General features: G+C 54.0%; 1 protein-coding gene across 7 annotated transcripts; it reads right to left on the reverse strand.

The window, feature by feature from the left end:
- Nucleotides 1-1,401: 1,401 nt before the first annotated feature.
- LOC110261076 (uncharacterized) lies at nt 1,402-13,157 on the reverse strand. Of its 7 annotated transcripts, none has more exons than XM_084962251.1 (7): nt 13,011-13,157; nt 10,746-10,841; nt 10,024-10,115; nt 6,690-6,795; nt 4,463-4,558; nt 3,736-3,827; nt 1,402-1,704 (listed from the first exon to the last, which is right to left on the reverse strand). In XM_084962251.1, exons 2-7 carry the CDS (start codon nt 10,822-10,824, stop codon nt 1,522-1,524), a joined length of 648 nt encoding a protein of 215 aa, XP_084818377.1. In that variant the 5' UTR covers nt 10,825-10,841; nt 13,011-13,157; the 3' UTR covers nt 1,402-1,521. The 7 variants fall into 7 exon arrangements, with proteins under 7 accessions (XP_084818377.1, XP_020950788.1, XP_084818378.1 ...); XM_021095129.2 differs by lacking the exon at nt 13,011-13,157 and adding an exon at nt 12,723-12,930; XM_084962252.1 differs by lacking the exon at nt 13,011-13,157 and adding an exon at nt 12,542-12,629.
- Between the last annotated feature and the right edge of the window lie 1,922 nt (nt 13,158-15,079).

Raw genomic sequence — 15,079 nt, forward strand, 5'->3', positions numbered from 1 at the left:
CCCAACCCCCTTGAAATTTGCCAATGAGAGGATGTTGCCCAGCAGGCACGTCTACCTAAATTTACCCTGAAAAGAGTTCAGAGTAGAGATCATGGTGAGAACTCCAGGCTCTGGGGAAAGGGGCAAGAAAGGGGCCTTAGACAATTACATATTTTCAGAAGAAAAATAATGTGAACCAAGATTTTTGCATCTTCCCTTACTGAAGTCACCGATGGAGAAGTCTATACTTCATGGCCAACCTGGTCCTGAGGTGTGTGTTTGACTGCATGGACCGTCTTCTCCAAAATCACATAGAAACTGATCTCCTACTTACCTGTCCTGAGCACGTCCTCAGAGCTCTCTGAGAAGCCATCTCCTGAAATATATCCCTCAGTGAGTCTCCAAATAAAACGGAAACTCACAGCTCTCACCTTATGCAACTTTACATCAGTTGCCAAGACCAGTAGATCTTATTACTCTTAAGCGACGTTATTTTGCTAAACATAAAGCTACAAGCACATGCCAAGTATGTGTGTGCTATCCAAAGAGGTGAGTGAGGAGATGCTCTGAGGGCTGGAAGAGGCTCACACAGATGTAAGACCATCTGGGAACCTCCCAAGTCCCCATCTGTGAGGGAGAGACCAGGATGGTTCAGGGCACAGACTCTGGAGCCAGCCTGCCTGGGTTTGGACCTTGGCTTGGCTACTTAGGATCTGTGTGACCTGAAGTAAGTGACATGAGCTCTCTGTGCCTCTGTTCTCTTAGCTCAGAAAGACAGATAATAAGAACCCATCCCGTGGTTGTGAGGATTAAGTGGATCAAAAGGTGTAAAGAAATTAGGAGTTTCTTCTTTGTCTAGTGGTTAAGGATCTGGCACTGTCACTGCTGTGACTCCAGTTCCATCTGCAGCCTGAGAACTTCCACATGCCACAGGAGTGGCAAAAAATAAAGTGTAAAGAGATAGAGAGTCGAAGATTAAAATTATTCTCGCATGTAGTCATCACAGCCTGGTGCTTGGGGTGAGTTAACATACAGACCAGGTCGATGGTGGACACAATATCCAGTCTCCTTTGCTGTAACAACAGAAGCTATTAGGTGAGCACATGATTGCCCAGCCAAGGACTACACTTCCCAGCATCTCTTGCAGCTAGATGTGGTCATGTGACTGTGTTCTAGCCAATGAGGGTAGAGGAAAAGTGATGTGGGCATCTTGCAGGAGTTGCCCTTTGAAGGACTCAAGTGTGTCTTCCCCTTCCCTCCTCCCCTCCTGCCCATGACCCAGGAAGTGGACTGGATGTGGGGGTGAGCCCTCTCCAGACACACGGCACGGAGCACCAGGACCCAAGGACCCAGGCTGCCCAGCTCCACAGGATGGCAACCCCCGGGCCCTGGGGGTTTTACACACAGACCACCACCACCACCGGAGAGACATCTACTTCCGTTTATTTAAGCAGCTGTATTTGGGGGTTTACATCACAGGAGCCCAGCATGCATGGTTTGGGGGTGCCCAGTCAAGAGCAGGAAGCAGAGGGATCTCAGGAATTAGGAAGCAGAGACAAAGCTGAGACAGCACAGGGGGCACTCCCACACCTTGACTTCACGAAACTCCAGAACAGGCAGAGGAATGAAGGTGCAATTCGAGTCAGGCTTGGAAAGTTCAGGAGGAACTTGGGCATCCAAGTCAGAGTCGTCTTGCTCCAAGGAATAGGTGAAGCAGACACTTGGCTGGGAGGAAAGGGAACAGAGGAGAAAGAGGAGAATGTTAGTGTCCACTAGAGACATTTGGGGTCAGACCATTCTTTGCAGGGTCGGGGGTGGGGGGCGTCCTGTGCATTTCAGGATGTTGAGCACTGTCCCTGGCCTCTGCCCACAAGGTACCTGCAGCTTCAGCCCTTCCGGTGTAACACGCCAAAATGTTGCCAGACATTGAAAGTGTCCCCTGGGAGATAAACTGCCTCTGGTTGAGAATCACTGCCTGACCCCATGCTCCTGTTCTCCTGAGTGGGGAAAGTTAGGGACCTTCTACCCCCCACACTCCATGGCTGTGGGACCCAGGTTGAGCGATTTAGGATTCTCCATGCCTGCAGCTGATGATGGGGTCAGTAGTGGGCACAGGACGCAAAGTTGACCGATCAGAATGCTGTTTCTAGGTTCCTTGGTTCATTGGCAAGTGTCTCCCCACTGATTTCTTATAGTCAGTTGCATAGAGAAACTAGAGAGTGGGCAGAGGTGAAATGGGACAAGCATCTTATTCAAGTGGATCAAAATGATCCACTAGTGATGCCTGACAGACCTCTTGTGCCTCTAGATGGCATGTCCTGAGAAGTCGCTGTATCACTTAGGTGGTATTACAGAGATCACAGCTACCCTGAGTCTCCTTAGGGGGAAAGGCGGGGGGGAATAAACAAACAAAATCTCAAACCATATGCTGCCAAGTGTGATTCTGATCTTCAAAACTGTCAGGGTCATAAGAGGCAAAGAAAGTTTTTCCAGCTTAGAAAGAGCTAAATATACATTATTAAGTGCAATAGCTGGCCCTGGACCAGACCTTGTATTAGAGGACAAAGAATGCAAAAAAAAAAAAAAACCAGGATGTAGCAAATAAACAAAACTGGATTATGGGCAGTAGATGAGAGGGTAGTGTGTATCAGGGTTGATACACTGAGACTGCACATGCGAGAGCATAGTCTTATTTTAAAGTGATAAAGATTGAGGACTATGTTCATATGTATGTCAATATACACACGTGTGTATATGTACACACAGTATATACTCATATATACATATACACATGTACATATATAAAGTAAAAAATGTGAAAAATCGGTGAGTAAGAATGATCTCTATAATGTTTCTGCAAAAGCCATTACTCTCACATTCTTTCCTAATTAGAAGATTCCTGAAGGCACCACCCTGGCACTGCTGCAGGCGCTAACAGGAAAAATGTTCTTCCGAGCATCCCAAGCCTGTGCCTCCCCGACCTCTCTCCTCTGCCCCTTGGGCTTCCATCATCCCCTCCAAGCCCCAGGCCTGCCTGTTAACCATCCCAGAGATGGCTCAGAGGCCTCAAGGCCAAGGCTCATCGGCCAAGGCTGAGTCATGTGCCCAACCATGGACCAATCACAGCGGACATAGGCATTGCCTGCTCCTATTGGTTAGGGGCACATCTGGAGCCCATTTGCGCATGGAATTAGATCCATCCAACGAGCATAGAAACGGGGGGCAGGGTCTCTCAAAAAAAGCAAGGGTGTTAAGAGAAGAAGGAGGAATGGATACAGGTGGTCCAAGCCTCAGCAGGGACCACTGCCTTAATTCATTTCTTCATTCTGCCCAACTGTATACTGTGCCTGCCCTTCCTTATACTGGTTTTGTGCTCCAGAGGAGATTCCTGCACCCACAGAACTACTCTAGTATAAGACAGATGATGAAACACAGATATAGGGCATGTCTCAGAGAGCAATCATTACTCTAAAGAAAATTCATCCAGGAAAGAGGTCAGAAAAGGAAGGAGGAAGGAGGGCCCAGGGGAGGTTTCCTTGAGGAAGTGACAGTCAGCAGATGCAGGAATTACCAAAGGAGAGGGGAAGGGGCGGCATGACCAACAAAAACCACCCCCCACACGATGGAGCCACATCCCAGTGGGGGGACTAGGGGCACCCAGCCACCCAAGTGTCTGCTGGGCAGAGGGGTGGTGCATGTGCCTGACCTCTCAGAACCCAGGGCCTCTGGTCAAAGGGAGGAAGCAGGCAGGCTCACCATCGGGCAGATGGGCAGCACTCGGAATGACATCCTCCCCTTCATTCTGGGGGGCTTCTTTGGCGGCTCCTCGGGGGTCGCAGAGAGCAGGGCTGAGGGAGGAAGACAGACTCATGAGATCCTCTTGCCCTCTGAGGCTTAAAACTCCCTAATGGTAACATTTTCATCACGAAACCAGAGGCAAGAGCTAACATGGGCACAGTACTTGCTATGTGCCAGGCAGTCCTTAAAGGGTTTTACACAGAGTAGCCTGTTTGGGTGTTCACAAGACTCTCAAGATGCTAACTAGGTTCATCCCATTTTCATATGAGGAAGCTGAGGCTCAGACAGGTAAGGACACTTGCTGGAGGTTGCACAGCAATGCCTGCAGACATGCGCTAATCGCATCCCCAAGGCCCACAGGGATCAGACAGGGAGTGTCAGTGAGGGGAGGGGCTGGAGTAAGACAACAGGGGTGTCCAGGCCACAAAGAGGAGCCCAGGTGGCTTCCAGCTCCCAGGAGACACCCCTGCAGCCTCCGAGCCAGGGAGCAACAGGACCCACTGACATCCGGTGATGTGGGGGGCTCCATCCTGGGTGCCCCTCGGGGCCCTCCCTCCCCACGAGGAGCCACTGGGAGAAGCTGGGGCTGGGGCCAGGCTGCAGGGCCACCCCTTGCCCCCCAGCCCAGCCCTGGAGACCCTCCCCACTCCCCCCGCCCACAGCTTTCCACCCAGGGGTCTCTCACCTCCTTTCTCAGGTGGCTTGGTCTTCACCTCCTCGGTGGGGGTGTCCTTGCCCTCGATGGTGCTGAGAGGCAGCATCATGACACGACAGGCCTTCCCTGTGGGCAGGAGACCAGGGCAGGGAGTGCCTGGGCTGAGCAGCCAGATGGCCGGGGGTGACCCAGCCCTGCCCTCACATGGGGGTGGACACGGGCAGCTATGGCCCCCAAGTCCTCCGGTCCCCCCATCCAAGGGCAAGCGTCGGGTCCCTGAAGGGGCAGCTCAGCCGACCGGGTATCAGAGGGCCTCTGGTGTCTGGCATACAGCAGGCACTCAGTAAGTGCCCTCCTGGCCGGCACTGCCAGGGCCGCATGCCAGCCCTGTCCTAAGGCTCCGGGGCAGCTTGGCCACGTGGTTCAGACCAGCACCGCCCTTGCCTGGCCTGGGCCCCCTTCTGGTCCAGGAGGCTCAGTGACTGCCTCTCAGGGCTGCTGGGAAGGGGAGGGGGCTGCTCGGTGGACCCCTCCCCACAGCCCCTGGGGAGGGGCGGGCCCTGCAGGAGGTGCTTGGCAGCAGGCTCAGCTGTGGGGTCCTGGGACCCTGCCTCCTCCCCAGGTTCACCCCGGGCAGGACTTGGCCAGTGTGTGTAGGGGAGGGGGGGATTGGGGGGATTCCTGCCTGACAGTCAGTGGCTGAGAGGTCTCAGGGGTCAAGTTTGCCAAATTTAACATCATCATGACAATAAATCCACAACAAATGGAAACTGGAGTTTCAGATGCACAAATTTTTTAGTTGAAAATAGGCTTCCAGCGCTGCATGGGTCATGTCTACATTAAAAATCATTTTTTATTTATTTCACTACATTATGTTTCATGATAGGCAGGTCCCATGAAGTATTCGTGATGTGCTTATATTAAAACACAATGGCTTATTTATCTGAAATTCAGACTTAAGTAAGCATCCTTTCTTTGAGGTGCAGCCTCTGATACAGGGAGTATTTAACATCTTGTGCTGTCAGCTTTGCCCTCCATGGAAATGAGGAAAATTAATGATTAAGCATAAGGATTATATATCATTACATAGACACACAACCTCAGAACACACTCTGGTATCTTGGAGTCAGACCTCTCCCTCTAACCCTTTCAAAGAAGAATAAGACCCATCACAGACCCCTCACACCTAATCCTGCAAACACAGGCTGCTGCAAATAGTGGGAACCCCCTGACAGGTCCCTACACACAAGATTGTAAGAAACCTGTTTGCAGATGGACACTGAGGAAACCAGGGCATTAGGACACAAACACAACCGCAGACACCCCCAAGGGAAAGTCTTGAGAAACCTGCCACGCAGGGGGCCAGGCCTGCCTGTCAGTGCGGATTGCCCTCCTGAAATGCATGTGTGGACATGAGAGCGCACGCGTGCGCGCACACACACACACACACACACACACACACCTGCAGATGCACAAGCTGAAATTACACACCCCCTCCTCCAACACAATTTCCCTCTGCCGGGCCCTCCAAGCATCCCCCCCCAGTCCACCCAGGCCCCCCCCATAGGAGCGCCCCCAGGAGACCCCGGCCCTACGCACAGCCACACAGCTGTGGGAGGAATTCTTGGAGGCTCAAAAGCTGTTTCCCAAGGGCCCCTCTCATCCAGGAACCTTCTCAAGTGCCTCAGCGAGCCCCAAACACATCCCCAGGGGCTCCTCTTCCCTCCCCACCCCTCAGACTGCCCTCTGGACGCCCCACAGGATCATTTTCCTTATTCTATTTGGCCAGTTTGCTACCTGACCCCCTGACCCCCACCGACCTCTCAGGTGTGCAGAGCTCCGCTCACCTCCTGCCCCACCCCCATCAGATCACACGGTCCCCAGGGCCGTCCTTCCCAACCCCTAAAACCTCAGAACCAGGACCAGGCTCCTCCTCCATCTGTTCTGGAGGGAATCCCCGCCACCCCGTCCTCGCGACAGCCCAGCCCCTTATCCCCTCGAGCCTTCTCTCCATCTGGGGCCCGAGAAATCCTAGCACTTGCAGACACCACGGGGCTCACGAGGGTCTCAGGACTCTGGCCGCGCTCAGGGCAGACATGGGCTCCTCAAGGGCTCCACGGGGCGCGCGCACCGTCGGGTCTCAGGGGCGTCCAGGCAGCGGCCTGAATGCACCTGCATCTCCCGGCTTGGCGCCCTCCCGCCTCCCAACGGAGACCCCACAGCGCTCTCCGAGCTGCACCCCACCCCCAGGACTGACCTCTTGACCCGGGTTCCCTCTGGGCCGCTGGGCAGGAGCCGGTGGGCTTGCTCAGTCCTTGTTCTGGGAGACCAGGCAGGGCTGGTTCGGAAGATGCCCACGGAATCTGGGGACAAACCCGCGCTGATGAGCCGAACCGACTCGCTGAGCAACACGCACCACCCCCACCCCGACCCCAACGCAGGTCAGGTGGTTTAAAGGGTCTCTGACACCAGCGCAGGCATCAGAGTTTTCACCGTCATTTCATTATCAGGGGGAGGGTCGGGGGACCCTTCCTTCTCCTCCTTAAGAGAAAACAATTTAGAAGGCCGGCTCCGGCCGTTTGAAGTGGACGCGAATCATTTGCGCAGGTAATAAAGGCAGGTAGCATTTCTAAACTTGGTTTGCCAATAGGAAGAAACGCATGCCACCCACGGAGAAACACATGTATGGAGCATGCGCACTGGACCCAACGCAAGCTCTCTTTCCGACTCTGTGTCACAGGCCCAGTAGTTCAAGAGTTTCCCTCCTTTTTTTTTTTTTTTTTTTTTCTTTTTGGCCACCTCGTGGCATATGGATGTTCCCAGGCCAGGCACCGGATCTGAGCTGCAGTTCTGACCTACGCTGCAGCAGTAGCAGCATCAAAGGATCCTTTAATACTGTGGGGCCAAGGATTGAACCTGTGTCCTGGCGCTGATGCTGCAGAGACGCCACCCACCCATTGGCACCACAGTCGGAACTCCTCCCTCCGACCATTCTCTCACTTCCACCTGAATTTACCTGAATTTGGCATCTATGCAAATTAGGATCAGCTACCTTTTTTTCAACTGTTTCATGGCAAATATTTCAGAATTCGGGGCCCTGGGGCTCTGTAGGAGCTTTTCCAGTTTGCACGGGAGCAGCTGGGAATATAAGTGAGGAATGGGTGTGTCTGTGCCAACGAGCCCTTATTGCCACAACAGGCTGTGGGCTGGGTGGCCATACCTGCCCACCCCTGACCTGGGGGATTTTCTGTGCCAGCTCCTTCAGGAGATAAAGCTGAGATGTTCCTGTGAAAAGCATAGTCTGTGCAGTAATGTGAACAGATATACATCCTTTTTTAAAGTTGTATTTCATGAAAAGCTGAATCCTGTGAATTGAAAGAGTGTAATATACAAATAGCAATAGAGTCTTGATATAGTTGCAAAAGTTTAAACAACATCCTTCCAAAACAAAAAACAAAAAAAAAACCCTCCTGAGCCTCGGTCTTCTCGCCTATAAACTGGGATCATTTTAGTTCCTGCCTCACAGAACTCTGGGGAAGGTAAGTGAGGCCGTCCATGCAGAGTGCTCAGCACATACCTGACAGGTGGAACATATGCAGGAGATGGTCGCATTCACCTGACTGTACCAGTATCCAATTGGTTAATCTGCCCCAGGCAGAGGCGGTGTCCTGGGCAGGGTACTGGCCACCCCTGAGTCTCCAAAGGCCCAGGGAACCTCCCGAGGAGCCCAGAGGGTCTGCAAGGCTCTCTTGTGAGAGGCTCCCTTTGGCTGTGCTCATTCCGTCCCTCTCAGCACCGAGCCCACACCCTCACTTCCTGGGGGCTTCACTGTGGGACAACCTGATACCCCAAGACACCCAATCGGCCCTGAGGACAGAAACTTCTGTGGCCACGGATATGCTCTCTATCTGCCCCATCCAGTATGGTGCCCACTGCCCACATCTGGCCATTGAGTCCTGTCTGGAGAAGCTGACACTGGGCTTTGAATTTTATTCAAGATTGATTCATTGACACTGAAGTAGGCACAGGCAGTAAGTTCGTGGTTACAGTGCAGGGAGGGCAGGGAAATGACACCCCAATTCCTTCTCGATTGCAAGACCTCGAGTGCCTCGGGATGTGGTGTCTTGAGAAGGACATGGCACCCCTTCAGTGGTGTTCCAGAGATCTCAGACTGCCCTGCACCTCGTTAGGGGAAAGGGGTGAGCAATAACAAGACATCAAGACCAACAACACTCATAAAAAGAAAATGTAGGATAAATATATACAATATAACCATCAATCCAGGGCGGGGTGAGACTCTGGTCTCAAAACTGTCTCAGAAGAGGCAAGAAAAGGTCAAGGAGATTTTCCAGCTCAAGGAGAACTAGGTATATGTTACAAGCACAGTAGCTCATCCTAGCTGGGACCTGGAGTTGGAGGGGGGGAAAAGCCAAAAAGACAGTGTGTAGTAAATTCACAGAGCAGGACCACCAACAGCAGAGGAGAAGGAAGTGTGTGGCAGGATTAAAGCCCACAGGTGATGGGAATCCCACGCTTAGGTAGGAGATGATTCTCTTTCCCAGGCAATGCACACGGAAGTATGTATATGCATCTTGAGAAAACAAAGCACGAAATAGGAAGGTAATCGGTGCATTTGGAGGATTTCTGTACTATGTGTGTAAAATCTTTAATTCTCACATTCTTTCCTAATAAGAAAAGTTTTTAAAGCCTCCTCCCTGGCACGGTTGCGGGCAAGGATAGGAAAGATGTTCTTGGGAGCATCCTGAACCCGTGACTCCCTTGACCTCATCCCTCACCCTCACCCCCGCTTCCTGTCAAGGAGGTTCCAGGCTCCTGTCCTGCCTGTGAAGAACCCCAGAGATAGAGAAGATGCCTCATTGGCCAAGGCTGAGTCACATGCCCAGCTCTGAACCAGTCACAGTTAACCTGGCACTACCTGCGCTGTTTGGTCAAGGACACACCTGGAACTGGTTTAAGGACAGGCTCAGATCCACCCTAAGCACACGCAGACAGGTGTCCCCCAAGAAAAATCAAGGGTATTAGCAGAAGAAGCAGGAATGGATTCAGGTGGGCAAAGCCACAGCTGCCTGCCTCCGCGGGGACCACTCCCTAATTCATTCCTTCGTTTATTCAGCCCACGTGCATACAGTACCAGCCCTTCCTGTCATCTGTCACCTGCTGAGGGATGTGTCACCGAACAATAGAGGCGGTTCCTGCCCCCACAGAACTACTCTAGTGGGAGAGACAGATGATAAACAGATACCAGACATGCTCTCAGGTAGCAATCATTACGCTGAAGAAACCTCAGCAAGGAAAGAGATTAGAGAGCAATGGGGCAAAAGTGAGAAAGGGGGGCTTCATGGAAGAGGTGAAAATAGAGACGAGCTGGGAATTAGGGAAGAGAAGGGGGCAGGAAAGTGAGCGGCACCCCCAAGGAAGCCATCCCCACAGGATGGAGCCGCATCCTTTGGGCGGGGGGGACATGGGGCACCCAGCTCCTGCAGTGTCTCTGCTGGGCAGAGGGGTGATGCGTGTACCTGACCTCTCAGAACCCGGGCCTCCGGTCAAAGGGAGGAAACAGGCAGGCTCACCATTGGGCAGATGGGCAGGAGTTTGAATGACACGGTTCCCTTCATTCTGGTGGGCTTCCTTGGCGCCTTCTCGGGCTTCTCAGAAGGCAGGGCTGAAGGAGCAAGAAAGACTCATGAGATCATTTCGCTCTCTGAGGCTTGAGAAATGCAATAATAAAATCATCATGAGACCAGTGACAAGAATACCTGTGCAGTGCTTGCTCTATGCCAGGCACTCTTTTAAGATTTTTAAAGGTATTTAGCTTATTTGGTTGTTCCTAAAAACTCTCAGTTAGCCACGCCATATCATCCCACTTTAGAGATGAGGAAATCAAGGCACAGAGAAGTTAGGGCATTCACTGCAGGTTGCACAGCAGTGCCTGCAGGCATGCGCTAATCGCATCCCCAAGGCCCACAGGGATCAGACAGGGAGTGTCAGTGAGGGGAGGGGCTGGAGTAAGACAACAGGGGTGTCCAGGCCACAAAGAGGAGCCCAGGTGGCTTCCAGCTCCCAGGAGACACCCCTGCAGCCTCCGAGCCAGGGAGCAACAGGACCCACTGACATCCGGTGATGTGGGGGGCTCCATCCTGGGTGCCCCTCGGGGCCCTCCCTCCCCACGAGGAGCCACTGGGAGAAGCTGGGGCTGGGGCCAGGCTGCAGGGCCACCCCTTGCCCCCCAGCCCAGCCCTGGAGACCCTCCCCACTCCCCCCGCCCACAGCTTTCCACCCAGGGGTCTCTCACCTCCTTTCTCAGGTGGCTTGGTCTTCACCTCCTCGGTGGGGGTGTCCTTGCCCTCGATGGTGCTGAGAGGCAGCATCATGACACGACAGGCCTTCCCTGTGGGCAGGAGACCAGGGCAGGGAGTGCCTGGGCTGAGCAGCCAGATGGCCGGGGGTGACCCAGCCCTGCCCTCACATGGGGGTGGACACGGGCAGCTATGGCTCCCAAGTCCTCCGGTCCCCCCATCCAAGGGCAAGCGTCGGGTCCCTGAAGGGGCAGCTCAGCCGACCGGGTATCAGAGGGCCTCTGGTGTCTGGCATACAGCAGGCACTCAGTAAGTGCCCTCCTGGCCGGCACTGCCAGGGCCGCATGCCAGCCCTGTCCTAAGGCTCCGGGGCAGCTTGGCCACGTGGTTCAGACCAGCACCGCCCTTGCCTGGCCTGGGCCCCCTTCTGGTCCAGGAGGCTCAGTGACTGCCTCTCAGGGCTGCTGGGAAGGGGAGGGGGCTGCTCGGTGGACCCCTCCCCACAGCCCCTGGGGAGGGGCGGGCCCTGCAGGAGGTGCTTGGCAGCAGGCTCAGCTGTGGGGTCCTGGGACCCTGCCTCCTCCCCAGGTTCACCCCGGGCAGGACTTGGCCAGTGTGTGTAGGGGAGGGGGGGATTGGGGGGATTCCTGCCTGACAGTCAGTGGCTGAGAGGTCTCAGGGGTCAAGTTTGCCAAATTTAACATCATCGTGACAATAAATCCACAACAAATGGAAACTGGAGTTTCAGATGCACAAATTTTTTAGTTGAAAATAGGCTTCCAGCGCTGCATGGGTCATGTCTACATTAAAAATCATTTTTTATTTATTTCACTACATTATGTTTCATGATAGGCAGGTCCCATGAAGTATTCGTGATGTGCTTATATTAAAACATAATGGCTTATTTATCTGAAATTCAGACTTAAGTAAGCATCCTTTCTTTGAGGTGCAGCCTCTTATATAGGGAGTATTTAACATCTTGTGCTGTCAGCTTTGCCCTCCATGGAAATGAGGAAAATTAATGATTAAGCATGAGGAAAACACGCACATACACACACACACCCTCAGACCACACAATCTAGTAACTTAGAAACCTCTCCTCTAAGCCTTTTGAAGAAGCAAAAGACCCATCACAAACCCTCAACATAATCCTGCAAATACAAGATGCATCAAATCTTGGGAAGGGCAGCGATACACACACACACGCAATTGTACAAAACAGACGTTTTTAGATGAACACGGAGGGAACCAGGGCATTCGGACACAAACACACCTGCAGAAACACACCTCCAGGGAACGAGACACCCACCACTCGGGGCAGGCCTGCTTGGCGGTACGAATGTCCTCCCCTCTCGCGGTTGTGGACCCGCAGCGCATGCACACACACTCGGAAAACACACAAGCCGAAGTAACCCATCACCTCCTCCAAGACAGTTGCCCTCCGCCTGGCCCTCCGAGCCCACCCTCCGTCCCACCCAGGCCCCTCCCCAGAGCCTGCCCCGCTCAGATGCGCGCCCAGCACAGCTCCCAGCCCCCACCCGCAGCCACGCAGACGCGCAGAATCACTGGCGGCACAGAGCAGTTTTCCCAGCGCCCTTCTCATCTGCGACTCTTCTTACGTGTCTCCGCGAACCCCAGACACATCTCGAGGGGCTCCTCGCCCCTCCCCGCCCCTCAGACTGCCCTTTGGACGCCCCACAGCATCCTTTTCCTATGTTCTGGCCAATTCGCTGCCAACTGACCCCTGACCTCTCAGGTGTGCAGAGCAACCCCCGCCCCCCGCATCACCTGCCTCCTGCATCCAACTGCCAAGTCCTCAGGTCTGTCCCTGCAGCCCCTGCACGCTGCGACCGCCACCGACGCTCCTCCGCCACCCGTCCCAGACGGAGTCCCCGCCGTCCCCCACCCCAGACACCCCACCTCCGTCACCCCTCCCGTCTCCCCCCTCCCAGGGGCCCCAGACATCCCAGTACCTGCAGCCGCCCCCCGCCCCCGCCCCGGCTCCAAGGGCGAGGACCCCGACTGTCCCCCGGGGGGAAGCGGGCTCCTCAAGCGGCCCCACTGCGCGCGCAAGGTCGGGTCACAGGGGCTCCAGGCGGCAGCTCGGCGCCCCGTTGCTCCGACGCACCCGCACCCGCTCGCTGGGCGCCTCCTCCCTCAGCGCGTCCGGACCCCGCAGCCCCGACCCGCCGGCCCGCCCCCAGCGTCGCGCCCCGGCCCTGATGGCGCAGACGTGCCAAGGCTGCAGCCTCGGAACTGACCTCCGGACCCGGGTGCTGTCTGGGCCCCTGGGCGGGAGCGGGCGAGCGGGCTCAGTGCCTGTCCTCGGCGCCTGCACCAGCCTGGCTCTGGAGATGCCCCGGGGACGCTGTGAACAAACTCGCGCGAATGAACGGGCCCGAGTCGCTGAGCGACACGCGCAACCCCCCCCCCACCCCGCCCCCAGCACGAGTCAGGTGGTTCAGACCGTCTCTGACACCAGCACAGGCGTCAGAGTTTTTCGCTGTAATTTCATTAGTACGGGGGAGGGTCGGGGGCCTCTTGCTGCTCATTCTTTAGAGAAAACAATGCAGAAGTTCGCCACAGGCAGGCTGTAGGCGGGCATGAATCGATTGTGCAGGTAATAAAGGTAGGTAGCATTTCTAAACTTGGTCTGCGAATGGGAAGAAACACATGCCACCCACGGAGAAACGCATGTATGGAGCGTGTGCGCTGGACCCCAACACGAGATCTCTTTTACACTGTGTGTCACCATGGCTCAAGAGTTTCCCTCCTTTTTCTAACCATTCTCACACGTTCACCTGATGAGACTTGTTTGCCATCTATTCAAATCAGAGTCAGTCACTTGTTTGGTCGAGCGTTTCATGGCGAATTATTTTAGAATTCTGGCCAGAGGTCTCTCTCCAGCAGCCACTCCAATTTGCATGGGAGCAGCTGGGAATATAAGTGAGGAATGGGTGTGTCTGTGCCAACGAGCCCTTATTGCCACAACAGGCTGTGGGCTGGGTGGCCATACCTGCCCACCCCTGACCTGGGGGATTTTCTGTGCCAGCTCCTTCAGGAGATAAAGCTGAGATGTTCCTGTGAAAAGCATAGTCTGTGCAGTAATGTGAACAGATATACATCCTTTTTTAAAGTTGTATTTCATGAAAAGCTGAATCCTGTGAATTGAAAGAGTGTAATATACAAATAGCAATAGAGTCTTGATATAGTTGCAAAAGTTTAAACAACATCCTTCCAAAACAAAAAACAAAAAAAAAACCCTCCTGAGCCTCGGTCTTCTCGCCTATAAACTGGGATCATTTTAGTTCCTGCCTCACAGAACTCTGGGGAAGGTAAGTGAGGCCGTCCATGCAGAGTGCTCAGCACATACCTGACAGGTGGAACATATGCAGGAGATGGTCGCATTCACCTGACTGTACCAGTATCCAATTGGTTAATCTGCCCCAGGCAGAGGCGGTGTCCTGGGCAGGGTACTGGCCACCCCTGAGTCTCCAAAGGCCCAGGGAACCTCCCGAGGAGCCCAGAGGGTCTGCAAGGCTCTCTTGTGAGAGGCTCCCTTTGGCTGTGCTCATTCCGTCCCTCTCAGCACCGAGCCCACACCCTCACTTCCTGGGGGCTTCACTGTGGGACAACCTGATACCCCAAGACACCCAATCGGCCCTGAGGACAGAAACTTCTGTGGCCATGGAAATATTCTCTATCCAGACAGTGGTCACATCTGGCCCATGACACCTGCTTGGAGGGGCTGAGAAACGGTGTTTTAAATTTTACGTAGGATGGAGTCATTTATACCAAAGTGGCCACATGTGGTTTGTTACGGTTACGGTGCAGGAGGTACGGAAACCACTCCTAACTTCCTCTCAAATGCTATTCTCCATAGTGCCACTATTGACATTTGCGCAAAAGGTCTTCCTGGTGCATTGCATCACGCCTAGAGGATCCTTGGTCCCTCTCCATTAGAGCCAGGGAGCACCACCAGGTTGGGACAACCGGAAATATTCCCAACGTTGCGGAGAAGTTCCAGGAGGGGGCAGTGGAGCATCACCCCAAATGAGAACTTCCGGTCTATCAAAAAACTTCTGAGCAGATATGAAGGCAATCTCCAGCCACATAGGTTTCCCCTATTTTGCCCGCTCTAGGGATTTTGGTGTGCATTCCAGCTAGCAGCCCTTTCGTGCTCAGAGAATTTACCAACTTTTCCAATGTGAATTTTCTGGTAGAGCCTCAGGGAGGAGACCTGCCTGATGCCCTCCGCTTTGGGTGCATGAACTCAGTTTCCCTGAAGTGTGGATTTTGCAGTGATGGCGAATGCTAAAGAAATGTTCAT

Source organism: Sus scrofa, chromosome 6, assembly GCF_054392235.1.
Source record: "Sus scrofa isolate SSC_HxYL_T2T_F1_AM1 chromosome 6, Sscrofa_HxYL_maternal_Yorkshire_Landrace_v2.0, whole genome shotgun sequence".
Classification (NCBI taxonomy): Eukaryota; Metazoa; Chordata; class Mammalia; order Artiodactyla; family Suidae; genus Sus; species Sus scrofa.